This window comes from Heloderma suspectum, chromosome 1 (genome assembly GCF_057233095.1).
Source record: "Heloderma suspectum isolate Gila_16-S chromosome 1, 16-S_ref, whole genome shotgun sequence".
In the NCBI taxonomy this organism is placed as follows: Eukaryota; Metazoa; Chordata; class Lepidosauria; order Squamata; family Helodermatidae; genus Heloderma; species Heloderma suspectum.
Window position 1 is genome coordinate 279,534,594 of NC_139458.1, and position 23,051 is coordinate 279,557,644.

General features: G+C 41.9%; 1 protein-coding gene across 1 annotated transcript in view; it reads left to right on the forward strand.

Annotated features, from left to right (window-relative positions):
* MYT1L (myelin transcription factor 1 like) overlaps positions 1 to 23,051 on the forward strand; it is a 302,732-nt gene that overhangs the window by 142,584 nt on the left and 137,097 nt on the right. Inside the window, exon 5 of the mRNA XM_084830909.1 lies at positions 18,779 to 19,155. Within this exon, the coding sequence (XP_084687035.1) occupies positions 18,779 to 19,155 (377 nt within the window). The remainder of the gene's footprint in view (positions 1 to 18,778; positions 19,156 to 23,051) is intronic.

A 23,051-nucleotide genomic window follows, 5' to 3' on the forward strand; every position in this document is an offset into this window, starting at 1 on the left:
CCTTGGGTTTCTCCAAGGGCCGGGACTTGGAGGCTTCCCCACTGGAGGAATCCCCATTATTTCCCTATGCAGCACCCACCTCCCTCCCAATTGTTATCTCAGATTGGAGATAACAGTGGGGATGCATGCAGCGGGGGACTGGGTTCGCATTGAGAAGATGGGGATGATGAGAGGCACACAAAGGAGGCGCCCAACTCAGCCAGCACTTGCCATCCCCATCAGGACAATAAGAATCACATGAAGCCAATCTATTGCATGTAGGGATGTCAGGGAAATCCATTTGGGGGTGGAGTTTGATGAGTTTTCCTAGTTCGGCTGCTCCCCAGACTTCATTCCAGTTCCCTCTGTGGCGCCCAACTTGGTCTGCAGTGAGTCGGGCCAGTTCACAGATTTTCTGGGCACTTTGCACATATTTTCACAGTTTCTGCAGTTTGCACAATTGTCTGAGCAATTTGCACAAATAATGGCTGCGTTTCTGCAAATTGCTCAGAAATTTGTGCAGATTGTGGAACCTGGGGGGCAGGAACTGTGCAAAAACAAGTTCCCGGAGTTTGGGAAAAGCCCACAGCTCAGCTCACAAATGCAAATCAAGCCGTACATGCCACGGAATTCCATCAAGTAAAAAAAACCAAAATGGATTTCCCAGCAACAGACATCCCTAACTGCATATCACCCAGAGATCTACCAATAGATTCCAAACTACCTTCTGCCCACCCCTTCCTTAAGGATCTTCCAACTTTCAACCTACATTTTGTTTGTTTATTTCATTTCTGTACTGCCCAATAGCCGAAGCTCTCTGAGCGGTTCACAAAAATTAAAACCAAAAAGTGCAGGGTAAAACAGTATAAAATATAAAAGCATTAAAACCACAATATAACAACACAACCAGAATAAAACCTAGCAGCAATGCAGAGATTTAAAATACAGATTTAAAACAGCAAAGCTAAAAGACTAGAAAGCTAAAATGCTTATAAATACCTGGGAGAATATTTATAAATAATAAATACCTGGGAGAATAAAAAGGTCTTCACCTGGCACCAGAAGGAATACAACTTAGGTGCCAGGCGAACCTCACTAGGGAGTTCATTCTACAACCGGGGTGCCACAGCAGAAAAGGCCTTCTTCCTAGTAGCCACCCACCTCACTTCCTTTGGCAGGGGCTCACAGAGAAGGACCACTGAGGATTATCTTAAGGTCTGAGCAGGTACATATGGGAGGAGGCGATCCTTCAGATAACCTGCCCACAAGCCGTTAAGGGCTTTGAATGTTAATACCAGCCATTTGAATCAGGCCTGGAAATGGACTGGCAGCCAGTGCAGCTGGAAAAGTACTGGTGTAATATGAGCTTTTTGGCCAGTCCCTGTTAACAATCTTGCTGCCCTATTTTGGACCAGCTGAAGTTTCCGGACCATTTTCAAAGGCAGCCCCACGTATAACACATTGTAGGAATCCAGATGAGAAGTTATCAGAGCATGGATAACTGTAGCTAGGCTATCTCTGTCCAGATAAGGGCGTAGTTGGTATACCAGCCTGAGCTGATAAAAAGTGCTCTGCGCCACTGAGTTCACCTGTGCCTGAAGTGACTGTTCTGGGTCCAAGAGCACCCCCCAAACTATGAACCTGATCCTTTAGGGGGAGTGCAACCCCCTCCAGAACAGGTTGAATATCACCTAGCTGGGCAGACGAACCACCCACCCACTAACAGTACCTCAGTCTTGTCTGGACTGAGTTTCAGTTTATTGGCCCTCATCCAGTCCATTACCGTGCCCAGACACTGATTCAGAACAGCCATTGCCTTACCTGGGTTTGATGAGAAAGAGAGGTAAGAGCTGGGTGTCATCTGCATATTGATGGCACCTCAGCCCACACCTCCGGATTATACTGTATGTTGCAAGAATGGAACATACATGTGTTTCATCTTCCCTTAACTCTTATCAGTTATAGTCATTACTCAGACTCCTCCTAAGGAACATCAAAGTAGGAAGAGCAACCTACAGCTGTTGGTCTTATGCCTATACTTCTGTGTTAGCTGACACCAACGTAGTTATACCAGCTATTGAAACCCATGCAAAATTTTACTGTCTGGCACAAACCATGTTATTATGTGACTTCACCAGTGATACTGAATTATTTATATAGAAAGAAAGAAAACCCAAGTAGGTAGTAGAAGAATTAAGGTTAAATAAGAAAAGGGCCAAACAGTTATGTTGATAATGCATTATTGTTCATTTAAAATGTTTTATTGATATATCTCCGACATATAGAGACTCATTGCTAAGGGATTGTTCACCCATGATTGATATGAAATGCTTACTTTATTGTGTCAGATCAGGATATGAGCAGATGGGTGCCTTGTTATTTATGGTACCCCCACGGAAGTCTTTTGAGAAGGTATTCTAATAACTTTAAGAAATATGTTGTACAAAAACTCATAATTAGTTGCACTGGTAATGGAAGGAAGTAGGGTGTACAGAATCCCTGTCAATCTTTGCAAGCTTTATTGAAACAATTTGCTTCCTTAGAAATTCCTCAAATATTCTTCCCAACTTAGAACCTGAAAATCAAGCTTGAGATCTTGCTTTAGGTGAAATATGGCACCAAATCTAGTCTCAAACTTTTAAACAGTGAGTGAAATTACGACTCCCCTCACTACCCCATTTGAAGATGGCTAAAGGGATGCATTTCAGTGGTTTCAGGATGCACACAAGTCTTAGAAGGTCTGTGAGGGTGAGGCTAGCCATGGTCAGAAGCTGTTGCAGTCCTTTTAAAAACCAAAAAGATTTAACTGTAGTATTGTAGCTATGCTGCTGGCTGGGGGCTAGCATTTTTTCCCCATGGAATGCTCTGGAATGTCACCACATCCAAGGCATTCTGGATTAGCAAATGACAGCCCCCATTCACTGGCTGCTGTGATGAAGCAGTGGAACTAAAACAAAGTTTTGAAAAAAGGGGAGAGTGTGGCAAGAGTGAACTGCTCCTCCAGGTGCTGCTTCCGCCAACTTCGCTTGCAGGACATGGCAGCTTGTCACTCCAAGAGGGACTGAGATGGGCCAAGGAATGTCTGTGCAGAGAGGAACTTCTGGATCCTTCTCCTTAAAGACCAGGCAGCAGCTGAAGCTAGTGTGCGGAGAAGTGAGAATGCCGCAGGAGCAAACCACTCTGTCAGGCATTGTCTTCACCAATACTGCCTGCAGAACATGGCAGCCTGCAGTCTATTTTTTAAAAAAAATTCTTAAAAACAGAACAGTGATGCCACTGTAGCTAATATCCCACTGCCATGGGAAGCCCTCCCCCACAATCCTTCAAGTAATGTTGTAGCCTCCAGAAATTCTTCTGGTTTCATGGGTTCCCAATTTGTACTCCCTCCCCCCATTTCAACCTGAAAGTCCTCACATGAACTCCGATTCATACAAACTGCCTTTGCTGAATTTTCCCTGAGTCCCCTTCCCACTATAGACCCCTGCAGCACCTACTAGACCATTCTGGAGGTTCAATTGACCCTCTGGAGAGGCTTTTCAGGCGCATAGGAGGTTGAAGTGAGTAGGAGGACACCAGGAATTCCCGTAGGCTGATCACTCTGTTGGATACAATGCTATGATTTGTTGCAAGTAGGATTTTAAAGAAAATATCATGAGATTAAAGATTGAGAGTAGCAGAAGCATAAAGAGAACACATTTGAACATCTAGGATGGACCTTTATAGCAAGATTTCAGTAAGGCTGACACTATTTTGGGAATAATTGGCAGTTGTCGGGACATCTCTGACCTGAATTCTACTATTTGCTAATTTTGGAAACTGTACTGATTATTGGCTTTTTGCAGTTTGTCTGCAGGAAGCAATCCAAGCTGCTAGGACATATTATTATTACTACTAATCACTTTGTAGCACATTTAAAGTATACATTGTAACCTTCTTCATTCATGGTATCATATGAGTAAAAGCATTCACAGTTTCGTTTTACTAATGGGGAGCCAAGGCTGTGAGACAGACAGTAACTTGCACAATTTTCTAACACATATGGCCACTGTTAGAAAATACATAGCTTCTGGCAAAATACAGACATATAGGCCTGGTTAAGATACCAAAATCTCATTCCAATAAACTATGGTTTATTAGATTATGAACAAGTTGGGTATATACATGCTCTCTCCTTGCTTTCCCTCCTTCTGACTCTGGTGTTTCTATTCTGGCTTATTAAACAATAGTTTCCCTTAACATCCAAACTGGAAAACTGTGGCTTAATTGCAAACCAAGATAAAAGAAACTGGGATCGGGCATTGTTACATCTCAATGGGGTGATTGGCTGGTTCACGCATGCATGCACATGATTTTCCAACATGTGTGAATAGGTTGCTTTGAATAGGTTACTTTTATCAAAGCAAACAGCACTGTACCACAGATGTAGTAGTCATTACAATTACCCATTTCCATTCGGTCTGCTTGGAGTCAGTTAGGACTGATCTGGACAGACAGATGTATAAGAACTCTCATTATATGTTGGAAGAATCAGTGGCATCCATATGAAGGATGAGACCTCTTTTATTCTCTTGAATGAAAGTATGCAAATAATCAGGCTTACTTTGTGCAGTACCAATTTTAATGCCAGTTGTTGTGGGGGGTGATTCTCTGTCATCCTGGAGTGCTATGGTCCTGATCTGAATCAGGGCCACACATGCTTACACAAAAGTACATGGTTAGACAAGCCTCAGCTATATGCTATAATGTACTCAGAAGAATAGCTCTGAATAACTGTTATAGATAGAAAGAATACAAATCATTTTGCCTTCTTTCTTTGTTAGTCCCATTCTTCTGATAGTATTTTCCTGTTCTGATTTGCTTCTCTCTGATATGCTTAGTTCTTTTTCTCCCCAGTTGCCCCCCCCCCCCCTTGCCTTCTTTGCTTTGGCCTCTTTTTTCCCATTGCAGCATTAAAAATGTAGCAGTTGCACAGGATAGTGAGAAAGCCTTTTCTCAGGGGTGTGAGACATGTGAGGTTTACTGGCTTTAGTGGAAACTGCTACTTCCATCCCACAATAATCTTGCGGTTTGAGGCTTCCAGTCCTGTGGGAGCCTATTTCCATTTCCCAAGGGAAACTGGTCTACAGACTAATAGATAATACTGTCAGGAAGAATAAGCAACACTGTATTCCTGTATGACTCAGGATTGGAGCTTTGATATTTTGAGTTGGATGTGTGCTAAAATCTAATAACAATTTTGGCCTACATTCATACTTTACATTTTTTTAAAGTACATGTGACTAATAGAATTAGATTTATATGTAAGTTGAACTATATTAACAGTCCTCTCACTCAAAATAAAATCATCCTTGATCCAAATTTTGTACCAGCAAATCCAGATGACTGTGATGAGTATGAGGAAATGAAACAAAGCTTTACATATTTACTTAGGTTCAGAACTAAAAAGCTCAGAACAATGGAGGATTCCTGATGCATCAGTTCTGCTTCAGAAAGAAGACAAAAAATGTGCAACCCTAACATCTGGGAAGAAATTCAGATGAGAGAATTTCAGAAGCATCCCAAATTTTAAGCAAGATTCCATGGGGCTGTTCACGCAACATGCTAACCCACACTCAGTGGTTGAGTGTGTGTTGTTGTTGAACCGTGGGTTGTTTGTTGAACTGTGGGGTAGTGTGTTGTCTGACCTCAGGACTAGGGATGGACAAACCCATCTCCATCTGGGGTTGGGGGAGCTCGACAAACTCCCCCCACACACATACAGTCACACACACACAGCTCGCACGGCTCGGACCTGCTCGGTGAGCTTCCCTGCTTGGCCCGCCTGCCAGTGAGCTGTGCAAGGCGCCCCTCTTCCTCGTGCTGGCTGTCAAGGGCTGGACTTGGGGAAGGAGGGCCTCAGCAGCCAGCCCCAGCCTCTCACCCTGGCCTCCAGCAGGTGGGAGGGGGGAGAAGAGGCTAAGTGCCTCCTTCTTCCCTCCACCCCCACCTGTTACAGCAAGGGACAAGCTGGTCATTTTCTGTAAGGCTCTTACACTTATGGAAAACAATCAGTCTGTCCCGCACCACTGCCACTGTAGCAAGGATGGGGGAAGGAGGAGAGGCACTGCCTTCTTCCCCTCTCAGTGATAAGTAGCTGGCTCACTGAGGGAGTGGGCACCCGCACTCTTGCCTGACTCAGCATGCTGTGAGTTGGGAAGAGCTCAGGTCTGCGAACTAGCATCCGGGGGGCTGAACCAGCAACTTCTTGCCAGGCTTCAAGCCCCAACCAGATGCTCGTGCCATCCCTACTCAGGACATTTTCCATAGGGTAGCTTGTTTACTATGCAGTGTGGTGTGTTAACCACCCTGAACAACCCAACAAACCATGGCTTCTCAAGGTGGCTCGATCGAGAAAAATAAGCCACACTGCATGGCTAACAAGTCACCCTGCAGAAAATGTCCTGGGTTCAGACAACAAGTTAACCCATGGTTCAACAAACAACCCACAGCTCAATAACAACCCACACTGAACCACTGAGTGTGGGTTAGCGTGTTGTGCGAACCCAGTCCATAAGATCATGGAGTGCTCACATTCCTTTCTGCAGGAGGTTGTGCTCTTCAGAATTGCAAAGTTTGGTGACTTAGTGTTCAACTGTATGTTACATTAAAGATGTAGCTAAGAGATACAACCTTCCCCACTTTTTTTTAGAGTTGTGAGGGTCCAGTTTTTTGCTAAAACTACCACCCCATTTGCACAGAAAGGAGAGGATGAATTCTTCCCTCCCAAGCCCTGATTTTACCAGTATTTTTTCCCACCATATGCATGCATGGCTATGGGGCTTAGAAAAAAAAGTCCCCATTAGCACCATTGGGGACTTCTTTTCTAAGTCCCATAGCTGCGTGGGGGCCGGGTGGGTGGATGCATTTATCAGTAAAATCAAGGCTGTGGAGGGAAGGGTTAATCCTCCCCTCTCTGCCAACATGGGAGGATGGCAATAAAACTGGACACTCCCCCCTGCCCATAGAAGATGGAGCTGCTAGCTGTGTCTTTAACATAACATGTAGTTAAGCCCTTAAAAAGGTAAAGGTAAAGGTGTCCCCAACCAGTCGTGTCTGACTGTAGGGTGTGGTGCTCATCCCCATTTCTAAGCCGAAGAGCCAGCGCTGTCCGAAGACGCTTCCGTGGTCATGTGGCCGGCATGACTGAACACCGAGGTGTACGGAACGCTGTTACCTTTCCCGCCGAAGCGGTACCTATTTATCTACTTGCAATTTCTTGCTTTCGAACTGCTAGGTTGGCAGGAGCTGGGACTGAAGACGGGAGCTCACTCTGTCACGCGGCACTCGGGTCTCGAACTGCTGTCCTGCCGACCTTCTGGTCTGCAGTTCAGCGTCTTAACCACTAAGCCACCATGGCCCTTAGTTAAGCCCTTACATGCTGGTAAATGAGCTCCCTAGGAAGCTGGCACCAACATTGTACTCCTTCCGGCATCAGGTGAAGACCTTTTTATTCTCCCAGTATTTTAGCATTTTAGCTTCCTAGTGTTTTAGCTTCGGTGTTTCAAATCCATATCTTAAATCTCTGCATTGCTGCTAGGTTTTATTCTGGTTGTACTGTTATATTGTGGTTTTAAGCTTTCATATTTATATTGTTTTATGCTGTGCTTTGTGGTTTTAATTTTTCTGAATGGGCTAGAGATGTTCAGCTATTGGGCAGTATAGAAATGAAGGAAGGAAGGAAGGAAGGAAGGAAGGAAGGAAGGAAGGAAGGAAGGAATAAGGCTTAAGAGTCTAGCAGATGTGTGGAGAAGCTCCTGTTGTTAAAACAGAAATGGAGCATTGGTGGTGTGGTGACTTTTGAATCTCCCAGATATGTATGTACTGCACCTTCTAAAAAATTACTCAAATGCCACAGCCAATTTGAACCACATATGTGGCTAGTCAACCTTTCCAAGGATAGTGCACCACAGCTGTGGCTCCTCAATCTCTTCTGTTGCTTTGGCTCCTTATTGTTCCTGAGGAAGCCTGAGATACAGATTTCAATCATTCCCTGGTACAGGTGAAGAGGAGGCATCCAATGCCCAAATTTAATTTGTCCCTATTAACGGTAGCAGTGCCAGTTGGAGGGCGTTTAATCAGGGCATATATGAAGGCTCAGATGCTGCCATCTTTTCAAACTCCCATTAAATTTATGTATATATTTATTCATGTACAGTATTTATAAATGGCTCAACAGCCCAAAATATCTAAGCTGTGTACCAAGGGAACAACAGTTAAAACAGAATAAAAATATAAAATATAAACTCAGTAGAATATAGTGCCATGAACAATTAGCAGAACTGAAAGACACCTCTTCTTGGAGGAGAGTTTTTGGCAGCTAGAACTTGCAATATGGAACAGATGAACCATTTTCTGACAAACAGTACAAGGCTGTTTGAAGGAGCAATGGTTTAGTGGTAAAGCATGTTTGCCTAGCCAGAGTCCCTGATTTGTGTCCCTATCATTTGCAATTAAGAAGGCATCTTGTGTAGTTTGACTTGGATGTCCCTTTGCTAGGGACATTGGAGACACTGGAGACAGTTAGTTTGATGGTACTATGCTATAGAGACCATTATAACAGCAGGGCTGGCGCTACCATTAGGCGGAGTAAGGTAGCTGCTTCAGGCAGCCGGTTCTGGGGGGCAGGGAGCAGCCCATATTGGAGGAAAGAGGTGTGTGTTCCATGTGACCTGTCCTTCATCTTCTAAGCTAGCTTGATGCCCTCAGCTGTGGTGGAGGATGTTGTTCCACTACCAGTGAAGTAAGATTCAGCTGGCAGTCCAATCAGTTTCTGTATGTGGAATGGAAGGTGGGGTGGGATTGAGGCTGCCATCTTGTCCTTTGCCTCAGACAGTAAAATGTCTTAGTCTGGCCCTGGTTTTCAGTAGGTGGCATATTCCTATATCTGAAGTGCTATTGACCCTGAAAAATAAATAGCCTTAAAGCAGCTGGGTACAGAAAGATTTACTGAATACTAGATGGGTGGCCCTAAAGGCAGATGGGATTTTGTTATAAGGCTACATTTCAAACGTAAACAGTGGAACAAAGCAGCTTATAACTGAATTTTCTCACAGAAAGAAATCTGAAAGAGCAAGAATGATTTCTGAAATGGTCTTTGTGTTAACCAAGATTTTATGTGAGCAATTCTATCACAAAAGCTACTGAGTAAGGAACTACAGAAAAAGAAATGCAAACTGAACCTATGAGGTACTCCATAACATTTGTTAAATGCACGTTAATAAAGCATAGCATTTTTAAAGCACCAGATTTTAGCTGAAAGCACTACAGAACACTATGGTGCTCTCTTCTATACTACTTGAAAATAACGTTTTTTTCCTGTACCAATAAAGGCTACTATTTTTTTCTGTTGAAATCAGGAATGTATAACATCTCAATCCTCTAACTTCTAGAATTCAGAATATTACACACTTGAATGATTCCTAACCAACCGTGTAAGAGACAGAACAATGTCTTATAGTCTGAGCTGAATGTGAGAATCTTGTATCCCTCATTTAGCTGCAGTTTTCCTCCTTCCTGTTTTTTTATCACATTTTTGCTACTAATATGAGTTTTGTTCACACCTTTGCATTATAGAGAGGTTTCCTTATATCATTTTCTTATTGTTGTTTTTCTCATTTAGGCAAAGCAATAACTTTGTTGCAGAAGTCATGTGAAAATAAATATATTTGTATGTCTAGATTGGATATAGTGCTTCGGCTTGAAAACATTAATTTTGGGGACAATGTTGTACATTTATTGTGAAATGTTTATTGTTGTTTTGGAATCAGTAGTGGATAATCTTACTATAAGTAGACTTGGGCCTCATCTACACCAGGCTTTTATTCTGGGGTGGGTGCGAGTCGAGGTCCCTCATGATAGATGACACAGTCGTGACTTCGCAGCCACCCGTGGTTTTCGCCTGGAAAAAGCGGAGTTCCAAGGAGTCGTTTTACTGTGACTTTTGGGGTTTGCTGCAGGTTCCCCCGTGGTTGCAGGCTGTCTGTTCCTTCCCCAAACTGACTTCGCATCTTACAGTGGGTGTGTTGTAGGCATGTGTAGTGTCTGGATCACTCTGTGACACCCCTTTACCCCCCATCCCTTCGCAGCTGCGGAGTTACAGAGGCACAGAGGGGTGTTTTCATCTATTTAATCACACTTTCACACAGTTTTGCAGCTTTGTATCTTTGCAACAGTTGTGGACTGAGTACCCAAGGGATGGGTTGGGGGGGTCTTGGGGAAGAACCAACATCACTCTGGCCACCATTTCGGAGCGATGGCTGGGCACGTAGTGTTCACGCTTGTGAGTGCGAACCATTGTGAGAGTCTCGGGCTGGGGAATTGACACACTGATGGTGCGGAAATGAAGGAGCACAAAAAACTCACTTTTTACATCAAAAGGGACAGAAAGACACAGCAGAGCCCCTCAAATACAGAACAGCCACTGAAGTGTTGCACCTCCACACTCACGGGACTGCACAGCTGTGCATTTCAGTAAAATGGCCAAAAAAAGAGGGCACAGCAAGTCTGTAAGGGAAGTGCACAGTACATCGTGAATGTATCACAGGGCATGCAGACTCGAAGCCGAATCGCTGCACAGTTGCGACTGGGGAGGGGGGGTCAAAGTGGTGCCATATAGATGTGGTCTTGTAGTGGCAGTGTCATTAAACGATACTGAATTTCATAGCTCAGTTTCTGTACATGAAATATAGATTGGAATTATACTTTTGACCTATTATGTTCCTCTTAAATGGGCTCTTTCAACTTTGTATCTCTGTAATATTCTTACCACACCTGTCAGACATAACGTTCCTGATCACCTACCCATGATTAGGAGATCATGTGTTTGCCAAAGGGCTGATGCATTCCTTCTTCCCTGCATACTTCCATGCATATTCATCCCTTCCTTCTATGGCAAAGATGTTGTTGGACTACAAAGCCCAACATCCATCACCACTGGATATCCTAGTTAGGGCTGATGGGGCTTGCAGTCCAACAATATATGGAGTGACACACATTCCTCACCCTTGTTCTATGGCTTGCTTTAACCATCACGTAGTGTTATATCTGCATCAGTGAAAAGCATGTTTAATGGTAACCAGAATTCTTGGTTACCAGCATTTGCAAACTGAAACCCTGGTTTGAAGCACCTGTTAAGAGGGGAAGCCTCATCCGCATTACTGGTACTTAGCAGTGATGCAGACATAATGCCACAGTCCGATCAAAGCAAGCTACAGGAAGGAAGAGGAGAATTCATGCAGGAGGAGCCCATGACATGTTCCCAACTGCATGCTCATAATTTACATCATTGTGGGAATGGAAAAGATTTTTTTAAAAGCAATATAAGCATCTTCTGTTAAAGTACTTTGAATAGACAGAGAAGCACTTGAGTTTAAGCTAGGCTCTTAATAGCATCTTAACTCATATCTCTATTGTTCCAAGACAATAACTGTTGGCTTTCTTTGTCCACAGAATGTATTACTGTTCACTGAATAACCATGTGCAATTTATGTGATATTCCTTTCAGCACCTGGAAATGGTTTATTATTCTCTTAACTTTTTTTCCTTTATGTAACCATTGCGTTTAGTCTGGCAAACATCACCTGTAGCACATGTGTAGCACTCTGTAACATATTGCAGTGACAAAATTCCACCAAATTAAGCCATCCTTGATGACAATCTCCTTCTGTTTCCTTTAATACTATAGTCCTTTTAAAAAAAAACCCTTCCCATCTTACAATTCCACAAGTACTCCCACCGTCCTCCCGAATTTTGTCCAATTCTTTTAAAACTGTATGTCAGTAGCCATCAACACATCCCATACAATGAAGTCAACAATACGTAGTGTATTGCAACTTTCACTATGAGAATGATTTGCAGCAACACTCCCATAAATAAACATTAGTGACTATTCCCTCCCTGCTGGCCAACTTCTTCCATTGTCTAGCCGTTCTCAAACACCTTTGCAGCAACTTCAGTACACTGGTTGTCTTTTCCCTAGTGGCTCTGGTCAATAGCTGTTTTTTCTCTCTTTGTAATAGCCTTTTTGGGCCAAACTAGACATGACATAGAGTTATCTATGTCTTTCCATGGGGGAAATAAAGAGGTGGATTTCAAAGATGGAATTAAAATAGACCACAATTTTATTAAACTGTAGTGGTACATATAAATGAAACAGCATATTAAGACTAGCATGGAGTGGACATTTGAAACTGGGGTTGGGTAGTAAGATTTATGTTGCTGTTTAGATATAACCCAATCAGTACACATGGTGATTTACAAAAGCTAAAAAATAGACAGCTATTTGTCCCCAAGTGAGTTACAATCTAAAATAGTAAATGGGGAAGACAACAGATATTTGGAGAGGGAAACACAAAGGTAGCAAGCATAAATATGATAAAATATTGCTTCTCTTAATATTATACTCCTAATGCAACCCAAAATAGCACTTATATTTTGAAGTTGCACTTCGTGTTCCTTTATCTAAATCATTAATCCTATACCCACTTAGCAGGAGTAAGCCTCATTGAATATACTTAGATTTACATCTGGGTAAACATGCATAGGGATGTGCTAAGGCATTAGAGGAGGATTTTGAATGCCACTCCCCAGCAATAAGTCCTATGAAGTACCATCTGTTGGCTTCTTCAGGATTTTGATGTAGTGTTGCATCAATTATTTTCTCTTTTGATGCACATTCCAATTAATTGCACAACCAGGCTGCTGACAGTGCTTTTTTATTTTACAAACCTCTAATTTATTGGTGTGGATGTCAAGTAGAACTACATCATATGCCTTCCTGAAGTCCAAGTTATACAGCAGTCATGGGGCACTGTCTAATACTGCCTGGATGCTAGCAGACCCAAAGCTAGCGTAATTGGATCCTAGTGGTCCCCAAAAGCAAATGTACATGAACAGAAACTCTTGTTTCCGGAATGGCACAGATCAGCAGATCTCACACCATGGAGCTCTGCTGCAGCTGACCTGTCCCATTCTGCAAATGAGGATTTCTGGTGTTCCTCTGGGAAGCACTAGTTCCTGTTGTACTAGAGGTGGGCCCTGCAAGCACAGTGAAGCCAGCAGAGGTGGAAGCAGCAGCACTGGATACTGCCCAATGTGTTCTTCTTATCAACCAGCCTGCTTACCTTGAAAATGTGATGTGTAGCCCTCCTTTCAGAAGTGTTCCGGTAGCATGCAGGGGGACATATGCTGCATTTAGTAGTATCATAGGAAATGTAACATTTATTAACAATCTCAAGGAGTGCCTCCAGCAACATCAGACAGGCTGCTTAACAAGATCAGTCTTGGATGGCCTTCTCTCTGTCCCATCAGCCAGGACAGCTAGGCTGATGAGGACGAGGGAGAGGGCCTTCCCTGTGGTGGCCCACACACTGTGGAACTCTCTCCCTAGGGCAGCGGTTCCCAACCTTTTTTGCACCAGGGACCAGTCTCGTGGAAGACAATTTTTCGACGGACCAGGGGGTGCTGGCCGGTGCTGACCCCTTCTGGCCTCTGGGATGCAAATGCCATCCGCGTAGCAGATGCCATTTGCATCCCTGTTCTTTGCACTAATAGGCTACGTAAAGATTTACGTAGCCTGTTACTTGAAGAACAGGGACACAAACGGTATCCACTACGCAGACGCCATTTGCGTCCCAGCGGCCGGAAGTCCACCAGCGGCCAGAGCCAGCCGGCAGCTCTGTGGACTCACCGCAGAGCGGAACTGGCCAGGGCCAGTGAGGATTCCGGGGGGAGGAGGGACGGATCGCCTCTCCCCCCGGCAGACCCCTGCAGACCCAACGTAAGGGGGTTTCGCACACCCCTATGTGGGCCGGTTCTTAATAGGCCACGACCAGTACCAGTCTGCGGCCCGGGGGTTGGGGACCCCTGCCCTAGGGAACTCCGCAATGCCCCCTCTTTAATGAGCTTCTGCCATGCATTGAAAATTTGGTTATTCAGGCAGGCATTTGGGGTGGGTTAGGGTATTTTTAAATAATGTTTTAATGTATAATTTTACTGTTTTAAATTGTACCATTGTACAAGCGGGTGACCGGCCAGATGGGTGATTAAGAAACTTAAATAAATAAATACAATATCTTGAGTAACACAGAAAAGCAGCTCAGAAATACAATCCTGGGCAAAATGTGGGTGACAACTTAGAAACCATCGTAAGTTAATGATGTGGAAAATTAATGAAAAACTAGTTACAAACAGCTACCGTTTTGGAAAGTGGCTTTTTGAACTGAAATTCAAAAAATTCAACTGAAATTTCCTGAAAAAGTGGCTTTAATTATTAAAACAAAAGATACTGTTGGTGTCTTTTAATTTAGCATTCTAAGAAGTACTTAAAATTCTTTAAAAATACATTGTTAAAATATAACATAGGAATTATGTATTATTTCATTAAGAACATAATATTTTCTACAGAACAGAATGGGCTTAGATAAAGTGGCCACAGAGATTATCAAATAACATAGCCTGAGAAATCAAAATGAGCAAGAAAGGCACAGAAGTGAAATGATTATTCTATTCTAAAGGATAACAAATTGAAGCTTAATCCAGAAAAGACAGAGGTGTTTGTCGTGTTGGTGAAGGGATTAGCTTGTCCTGGATACATGCAAAAAGCAGGTAGGCGCAAAAGCCCTATGAAGAAATGTATCTGAATACTGTTCTCTTGAATGTATTCATAACATGAAGGCATTCAAAATGAACACATGAGGAGGGCAGTGGTGTCTTGCACACTCAAGTCTTGCCTCCTTCATCCCCATCCCTGCAGGAGGGAGCTTCAGACTTTTGCGCATTCAGTATGAACTTGGCCTGAACTATGTGTATTCAGCTGAAACTGTTTAGAAGCCCCCACATGATTGGGACCTGCATTCCCAACAGCATGGAAGCTTCTATGAGCTGAACATTGAGCTGAACAGAGATAAAAGCCCCCTTCAAACAGCAGAACACAGAAGTTTGCGCAGAACACATGAAGGTCTGAAGCTCCTTCCAAGCGGATGATTATGTTGGTGGTGGGTCTAATGTACACAACCCCACTCCCTTTGCTTTATACGCTCATTGTTATGCCAGGAGGGGCCTATTTTTAATTTAGTTGATTCCAACTTTGTTGTCAGCTTCTTCTCCATCATTAACAGTTTTGTTTTATCCATACAGCTCTTTCTCACTCGGATGTAAAATTTGAAAATATCTTTTCTTAAGCATACTGAAGGGAAAAAATACTCTTTTTATACTGTTTATATCCTGCGGTATATTTGGTGCTCCATGTATACATGTGATCAATCCTGCCTTCAATATGAACTCCTTCCTCCTTTCTTGTACTATGCATTCCATTATTTTTTTTAAACTGCTACCAGAATTAATTTGATTTTCTGCTTCACATATCTGTCTGATCCTGATCATTGAGTTCATCAGCAGCACAGTAAGTGTCATTTTTGCCCAATGAACAGCAAAAAAAAGATCATCCAGATCTTTAGTCTTTAGCTGTCAATGAGTTAGCAGGCCCTAACTCTTTTAATGACTGCTTATCTTCAGAATTCTAGTAAAAATATTGAAACAATTCACACATGACCATTTTCCCACACAGTGATAATAGAAGAAAAATGTCAAGTGTGGCATGAGTGTTTATTTTGCTGTTGGTACATGGGTCGGGAAGCCAATGTGTCCATAGGCAGTGAAATACTTAAAGATATAAGTGAACTCTTGATAGTTACATCCCTTTCTGTAATGTGAAAACTGTTTATTTCCTAGGTCAATCTGCAACCCAGCTGCTTCCATATTCTAAAAGCACCTATCCTTCCTTGAACACGATGCATATAATAAAATACCACACAGGGCTGCCATTAGGCAGAACTAGGCAACCGCCTCAAGCAGCAAACGTAGGGGAAGCAGCAACACACACACACACACACACACACCGCTCTTCCTCCTAAGCTGCCAACCTTTCCCCTCTGTTAGAGGACAGAGCTCTATGTGCTATACTGCCTGTCCTTGGGCCCCTAAACTAGCCTGTCACCTCAGGTGCAGCGGAAGACATTACCCTGCCACAAGTGTTGAAGTAAAATTCAGCTGCCAGTCCAGTTGGATTCTAGCACATGGAATGGGAAGGGAAGTGCACCATCTTGTCATTCACCTCAGGTAGCAAAACGTCATGGGCCAGCTCTGGTCCCACATGACATTTTTCACAATGACGAGTGACGTTCAGGAGCAAGCCTATTGTTATCAACTCTAATGTGACAACAGACTTTAGAAATAGAGGATGTATATCTTATGTCTACAGACTATCATTGTGGAAATCTCAAGCACTGATGTTCAAGAGCAGTATCCAACTGTGTCATTGCGCTAGTGGAAACTAGGTTCTGAACTGTGCACAAGAGGAGAATCCAACCAAAGTTACATTTGCACAAGCACAGTTGGACAACCATTTACACAATTGTTTGTGCAAGCAGTTGCACAACCAATTATGCAGGCATAATGTGCAAGCGCTTGTGCAACAGAAAGATTCAGCAGAGCTCTGCTAGCACTATTTGAGTTTGCGGAATGACACCATTGGATACTGCCCCATAGGTGGACAAATCACGTAAGACTTGCATTAGACTGGCTTAGAGATATTGGGAAATGCCTTGGCCTATTTCTGAACAATTCAAATTCAACCTCCCCATCCTGCCTCCCCACTTTCCATTCTCCCAGATCTCTAGCTATCAATGTCATTATCTGTGAATACTGGAGAGTATATTTTCATTACAGAAAAAAAAAAACCCACGTACATTTTAAAAAGATGTCATGGAGAAAGGTTCTAATGTTCTAGCCTTCTCCCTGAGATGCCTGATTTCTAGGTGCAGAGATTTTTAAAATCACCTTGTATGCTGTTTGTGAGGATGCCTTTATTTTGGTGCTGAAATGAGCTCTGTACAAATGCAAGTGTTGCTTTAAAAAACTTTGACATGATCCAGATTTAGGAACAGAATCTAAGGCTGCACTCCTTTACACAGTTCCCTGGGAGTAAGTCCCATTGAATTCATTGAGGCTTAATTCTGAGTAGAATTCTGAGAATGAATAATTATTTCTGCTGAGTAGACATATACAGGATTGTGCTGTTATTTAGCTTTCTGATATTTACAGCTCGAGGATAATATGCCATTAGATGACTGGATAAGATTTTTTTTTAAACCTTGCCTGTATGACTGTGTGAACTTGACTGAGACTTCAGGTGCTTCTAGATGAGGCTCTTATTGTGTAACTGCCCTGCGCCTTTCATATAATTTTACAGGGATCCAGATGACATTTTCTTCAGTTTGTAGCCCTCATGTTTTCCCATGATTTCTTTTTCTTAAAAGAAAAAAAATCCATTAAGGAAGAAAAGACTGAATAGCTCCACAGTGTCCTATGATCGTTAATCCCAAGAACCTCTGTCTGGAAGCACCCTTGTGCCAGTATTTTTCTTCTTCAAATCAGCACACACTAATGAATACATCCATGGTGTTTATAACAGGATCAAATACCGCATACTAATGTGTGGTGTTGTAATTGTGGGAGAAGTAGGAGGAGTCTGAAAGGTCAAATCTGCTTTATCATTTCTGTTTATAGCACAAACGCATGTCACAAGGCACAGTATAGTGCTCCAACTGTGGGAGAAATGGGAGGCCACGCTGCTGTTTTAGCCTGCTTTTTTTTTAAGTTCAGTAAATACACATGTAGCTGTGCAGGAATGCAGGTTTTAAAATAAAGATTGTGTGGTTATTCACAGTTGTGCAGCTGTGTAAGTTCACACTGTGTAACACACACACACACAAATAGGCACATATGCACACCCCAAATCATAATGGCTAACCAAACGCCATGGTTGTAGAAGGAGGGGAAATAGAAGACAACCCACAGACTTCCTGCCTTTAAATCCCTCCCACCCCCCTGCCGCCGTGCCTGAGCTCAAAGGAGAAATGTGAAAGGAAATCTTGAAAAACAGGTTCTAAAGCTCTGAAACCACTCCCACTCGAGCCACTCGGCTAGATTGGAACATACATAACTTCTTAGCGTACAAACACTACAATCTCTCTCTCTCTCTCTCTCTCTCTCTCTCTCTCACACACACACACACACACACACACACACCCCATCCAGTAGAAGTATTCTGGGGAAAAAAACAGAATACTGAGGAAGAAATCAGGACAATGGGTTGCAGGGCACTCCATGTGTCCCACAACTGAACCAGACATTACTGAATCAAGATAAAACGCTAGTGTAGATTGGTTCTTAGTTTGTTGAGATGTTATGGCTGTTAATATTGTACTACAACTTCTTTGCAGAACTGAATAAGTTTGATTGGATTTTCTCAGCTGAGCAGCAAAGTAGTTTGCTCGCCTTTCTTATAATTTGCAAGCTGGAATCAGGCCTCTTCATCACAAACTAAGATAATACTCACTTGAGAGCATACTTACTTGTTATTGTTACATTAGTTAATGATTGAGAACACCAGGAAAGCACAATGGGGTAACACCCGGTTCTGTGAGAGTTTTCCCACTGATTCCAGTGTAAAAAGGTAATAGATCAAAATACTATTAGGCTAAGAATTTCAATAATCAGTTTTGAATGTTCACTTCAATTACACTTCTAAATATTTTTTCACATCTCTCTCTTGCAATCATATTTAAAGCTAAGGATTTTGTTGGGAGAAGGAATATTTTTTTAAGGGAAGCAATGAATTGCATCAAAACAAATTTTTCGTGATCACATTGGTGATCTGGCACTTCATGTAGTAACATGTATGTCTTTTTTCTCTGAACAGTGTTTATGGCTGTCCTTTGGCAAAAAAAAGAAAGACACAAGAAAAGCAACCCCAAGAACCCGCACCTAAAAGAAAACCTTTTGTGATTAAAGCAGATAACTCTTCAGTAGATGAGTGTTACGAAACAGATGGAACTGAGGAAATGGATGACAAGGAAGAGGAGGAGGAAGAAGAGGAGGAGGAAGAAGAGTATTCTGATGATAATGAGGAACAAGGTGATGACGAGGATGAGGAGGATGAAGTAGAAGATCGGGAAGAGGAAGAGGAAGTTGAAGAGGAGGAGGAGGAAGAGGAGGAAGAGGAAGCAGATGAAGTAGAGGAGGAGGAAGAAGAGGAGGAGGAGGAGGAGGAGGAAGAGGAGGAAGAAGAAGAAAGTGGTAATGAACAGAGTCTTAGTAAAAAGTAAACACCATGTGAATTTTGGGTTAATCTTGCAGTGTGGTATGATGAGATTTAGCAGTGCAGCTTTTATTAAGGCTAATAGAAGTCATTGTGCTAAATCTCTCTGCTCCATGCTGACCACCACTCTCACTGTATTCTCTTAACAATTATTTTCAGGCAACTGTCTTACAAGTAGCTCTTGAAACAACTAGCAGACCAGTTTTCAAAATGTGTAGCTTAGAGAGCTGCATGCCAAACATTCCTGCAGAAATTCTGGCTGTATTGATGTTTGCAGTTATAGTGCCACATGCTCAACCAAATACATGTAGAAGCAAATGGTTATGTCTGCACATATCTGTATTAACACTTTACATGTGTGTTTGCTGTATTTGTCTGCTTCATAGTAGTTGCTTGCTTCTCATATGAATATGGCCACATATTTGCAGGTTCTCTTGGCAATGCAATATGTACATCTTTCCCTTCTGAAAATTTGAACCTATGCCTTCGTTTAGACAAGGAACAAATACATGCTTTGGTTCTTTGAGACTTGGATGTTGTGTACTTTAGCTGACTTCATAAAAACTAGAGAGACTGGCAGCTTAACACAGAAAACTTATTTTAAAACTTTATATATATACACACACACTGTGTGTCAAATTATGAGACATTCACTAAATGTCTGTCTAATATATTGTCACTGCAATTAAGTCACTAGCATTTTTATTTTTTCAAATATTGTGGACACTTAAAATAACTGGTGTTTTTTGAACTGTGTACACACAGTTTCTAATTGTTTAACTTAAAAGTCCCTACAGTAAATCAGATCATAATGTAATGCCATGAAAATGAACATTTATGCAAAAATTAATGAGCTATCTAAAAAGTATTTTGTTCCCATTTCCAGGGAACACGTTTTTGGTTGGGTAGATTCACCTTTCTAACCAATAAAAATATAAGAAAAAAGTTTCAGCACTCCTCAGTCGGATTCCTCTTAGGAGCCAGGTATGAAAGCTGTCTGATTTTTGTTTCAGAATTATCTTAGGTAAGAAGCAGAAGAAAACTTAGAAGTACTGTATTAAAATAGACAAGAAACGTGTGCCTCATAAGTTTCCTACTATTGAATTCTACAAAATTCTCAGAACAGGATGATAGTCAAGCTTGAAAGTTTTGAAAAAAGAGTGATATAGGGACAAAGCAACTTTTTATATTCTCTTAATTTGGTTTCTATGAACAGGAGGAACTTATGTTATAATCACAACTCAGTTTAGAAGGCTAACTGTAGAAATAAGACAATTTCTGGAAGATAGCAAACTTTCTAATAGTTTGGGACTATGCACACTTACCTGTCAGTAAAGCCCATGGAATAAAGTGGAGCTTACTTCTGAGTAAGCATGCATTGGATTGGACTGCTAGATACCAAAGAAAGAATCTATGCTATCAAAAATAATATGAAAATAAACAAGTTAACTTAGAACTGACACAAGCTTGGTGTAGTAAATTTATGGCTACTGATATATTATGGAACATGTTACCTTTGCTAATTCACTGCTACACAATGAAGTGACCTGAGTCAATAACCAAAAACTGTTATTGCTTTATGTATTTATTTTGTGCACAGTTGATTCTTATTAGAAACAGGAAGTAGCATGTACAATGATAGAGTAGTGCCTGCATTAGTTAACTATAAGCAATACCATTTAGGTTCCTGAATTTTGGCAAAAAAATAATATATGAAAAGATAAGAACTCAAGAGTGGAATTAACAAAAGATCATTATTTAGTACAATAGGAAATTTTTTTTCTTACTGTGGGTTTTTTTTAAACCCTCACAGACATACCTAGACAACACAGTTGTTGTTTGTTAGAGTATAATGGTATTATGAGATGGATAAGTGAATATTACACAAATGTCCTTTTCTTTTAATCAAGGAATGTGAAACTTTTATTACTTTTATGTAAGGTACTGTTTTAATTAAGGAGATCAAGAGAATGAAATTATATCTGTGATTTTATTTTAAATTGACATTTAAAGTTAAGTCTAGTCTAAGTGCCAGGACAGTCATAACACTCTGGATCTCTTATTATGCCTAACATAAGCACTGTTCAGGTGTTCAACAGAATGTGTGAGGGGTTAAAGTGTGTACTGGGATGGGGCCATGCACGCTGGCCCCATCCCTGACATCTCCACGCTTGCCAGCCTTGCCCCCTTAGTTTAGACCTTTCCATGTTGAACTAGCAAGGTCTTAAAAGGAGTTCCCAATTGTGCCAACAGTACTACTTGTAAACAAGCGACTGCGAATAGAGCTCCCTTTCTGACCTTGCTGATTCAACATGGGTGGTCTGAATGGAGGGGGATGGGGATGGAATTTAGAGACATAGGGGGTGGGGTCAGCATGCATGGACTCATCTTAGTACACACTTTAAGGTCCTCACACATTCCCTTGAACACCTGAACTGAAAGCAGGTTGTGGGATTGCATAGACTCATTCCAACCACTCATTGGCTATTGGTCTTAATCATGGTTAAGGAGTTTTTTTGACACTGGCATTAACCATGCCAATGAATATAGGTGTAGGTTCAGCATGCTCCCAAATGCTAAATGGCCATGGTGGCTGGGGATATGGGAGTTGTAGTCCAACACATCTGGAAGGGACCAGGATGTGGATGGTGACTGGGAATGTTATGTCTGAACCAGCACTAAGACACCTTCTTCTCTCCTGTTGATAATACAATAATCTTGAGGTCCCTTAAGGTGAATGTTTTAAGAAAGCTGCAGCTTGTTTGCAAAAGTTTCTTCTGAGACTACTGTAGCATCCGAGCAGCTAACAAACATTATAGCTATATATATTGGAGAATATTAAAATCACAGACTTGCTTTGGTTAGAAAATTCCATCAAATGCATTACAGCCAAATAAGCAAAATGCTATGAATTAAAACAAAAAACAAAAAAGCCGAAGGCATAGAAAGAAGCCCTGTGTGCGCAGCCAAACCATTTTGCAGGATTATTGAAGCTTGTCTTATTTCTGGTTCTGACTGCAGTTTTTCCTGCTGCATCTAAGGCTGCTGTAGACTCTAGCGAAGGCATGGGGAATGTGTGGCCCTCCAGATGTTGTTGGACTGCAACTCCCTATCAGCCCTAGCCAGCATGGCCAAGGGATGAAGGGAGTTGCAGTCCAACAACATCTGGAGGGCCACACATTCCCCATGCCTGCACTAGAGTCTAGAGATGTTTCCTCCCCAAATTTTGGGAACAGCCTTTCAGGGTGCACAGAGGGCCATATTATAGAGGCCTGAGAAGTCGTGGAGGATGGCTGGAAGGTCTGGGCACAGGCCTTTGGAATCCCATGTTATGTCATTTCTTAGGTGTAGATTTGGTCTCTAAGTAGGCAGGAATCAATCTCGTTTCCATGGATTTTCATCAGTGCATATTAATTTTCATAAGGCTTCATAGGATTTTTGGAGCATAGATCCTGCAGAAAATAAATAGGATATATATTTCAAAGGCACTTAGGCTCTTATGAAAATTCCACTCATCGTCTTTGATTAAATATACAAAGCATACTAAAGCAACACTCTTACAAATCTCAAAATACCAATTAAAGAGAACCAAAGACTTTTGGAGACAGACCTTAGACTCACACCTCAGTAAATAAGCATTTGCAATAAGACAGATTCCTAAAATCCCTTTCAACAATTAAAGAAGTTCTCTTTAGAATACCATTAACTATATTGAGTCTCTTTGATAGAATGTATATACCTTGTCTTCAAAAAGCTCTGATATCCCCTTGAAAGGCCTTAACTGCTCCATCTCAGTCATTAAAAGAATGACTAATCTTTCCAATTTCCTTCATATCTTCCACTCCCCCAAAAAGGCAAGTGAGCCCCCCACCCT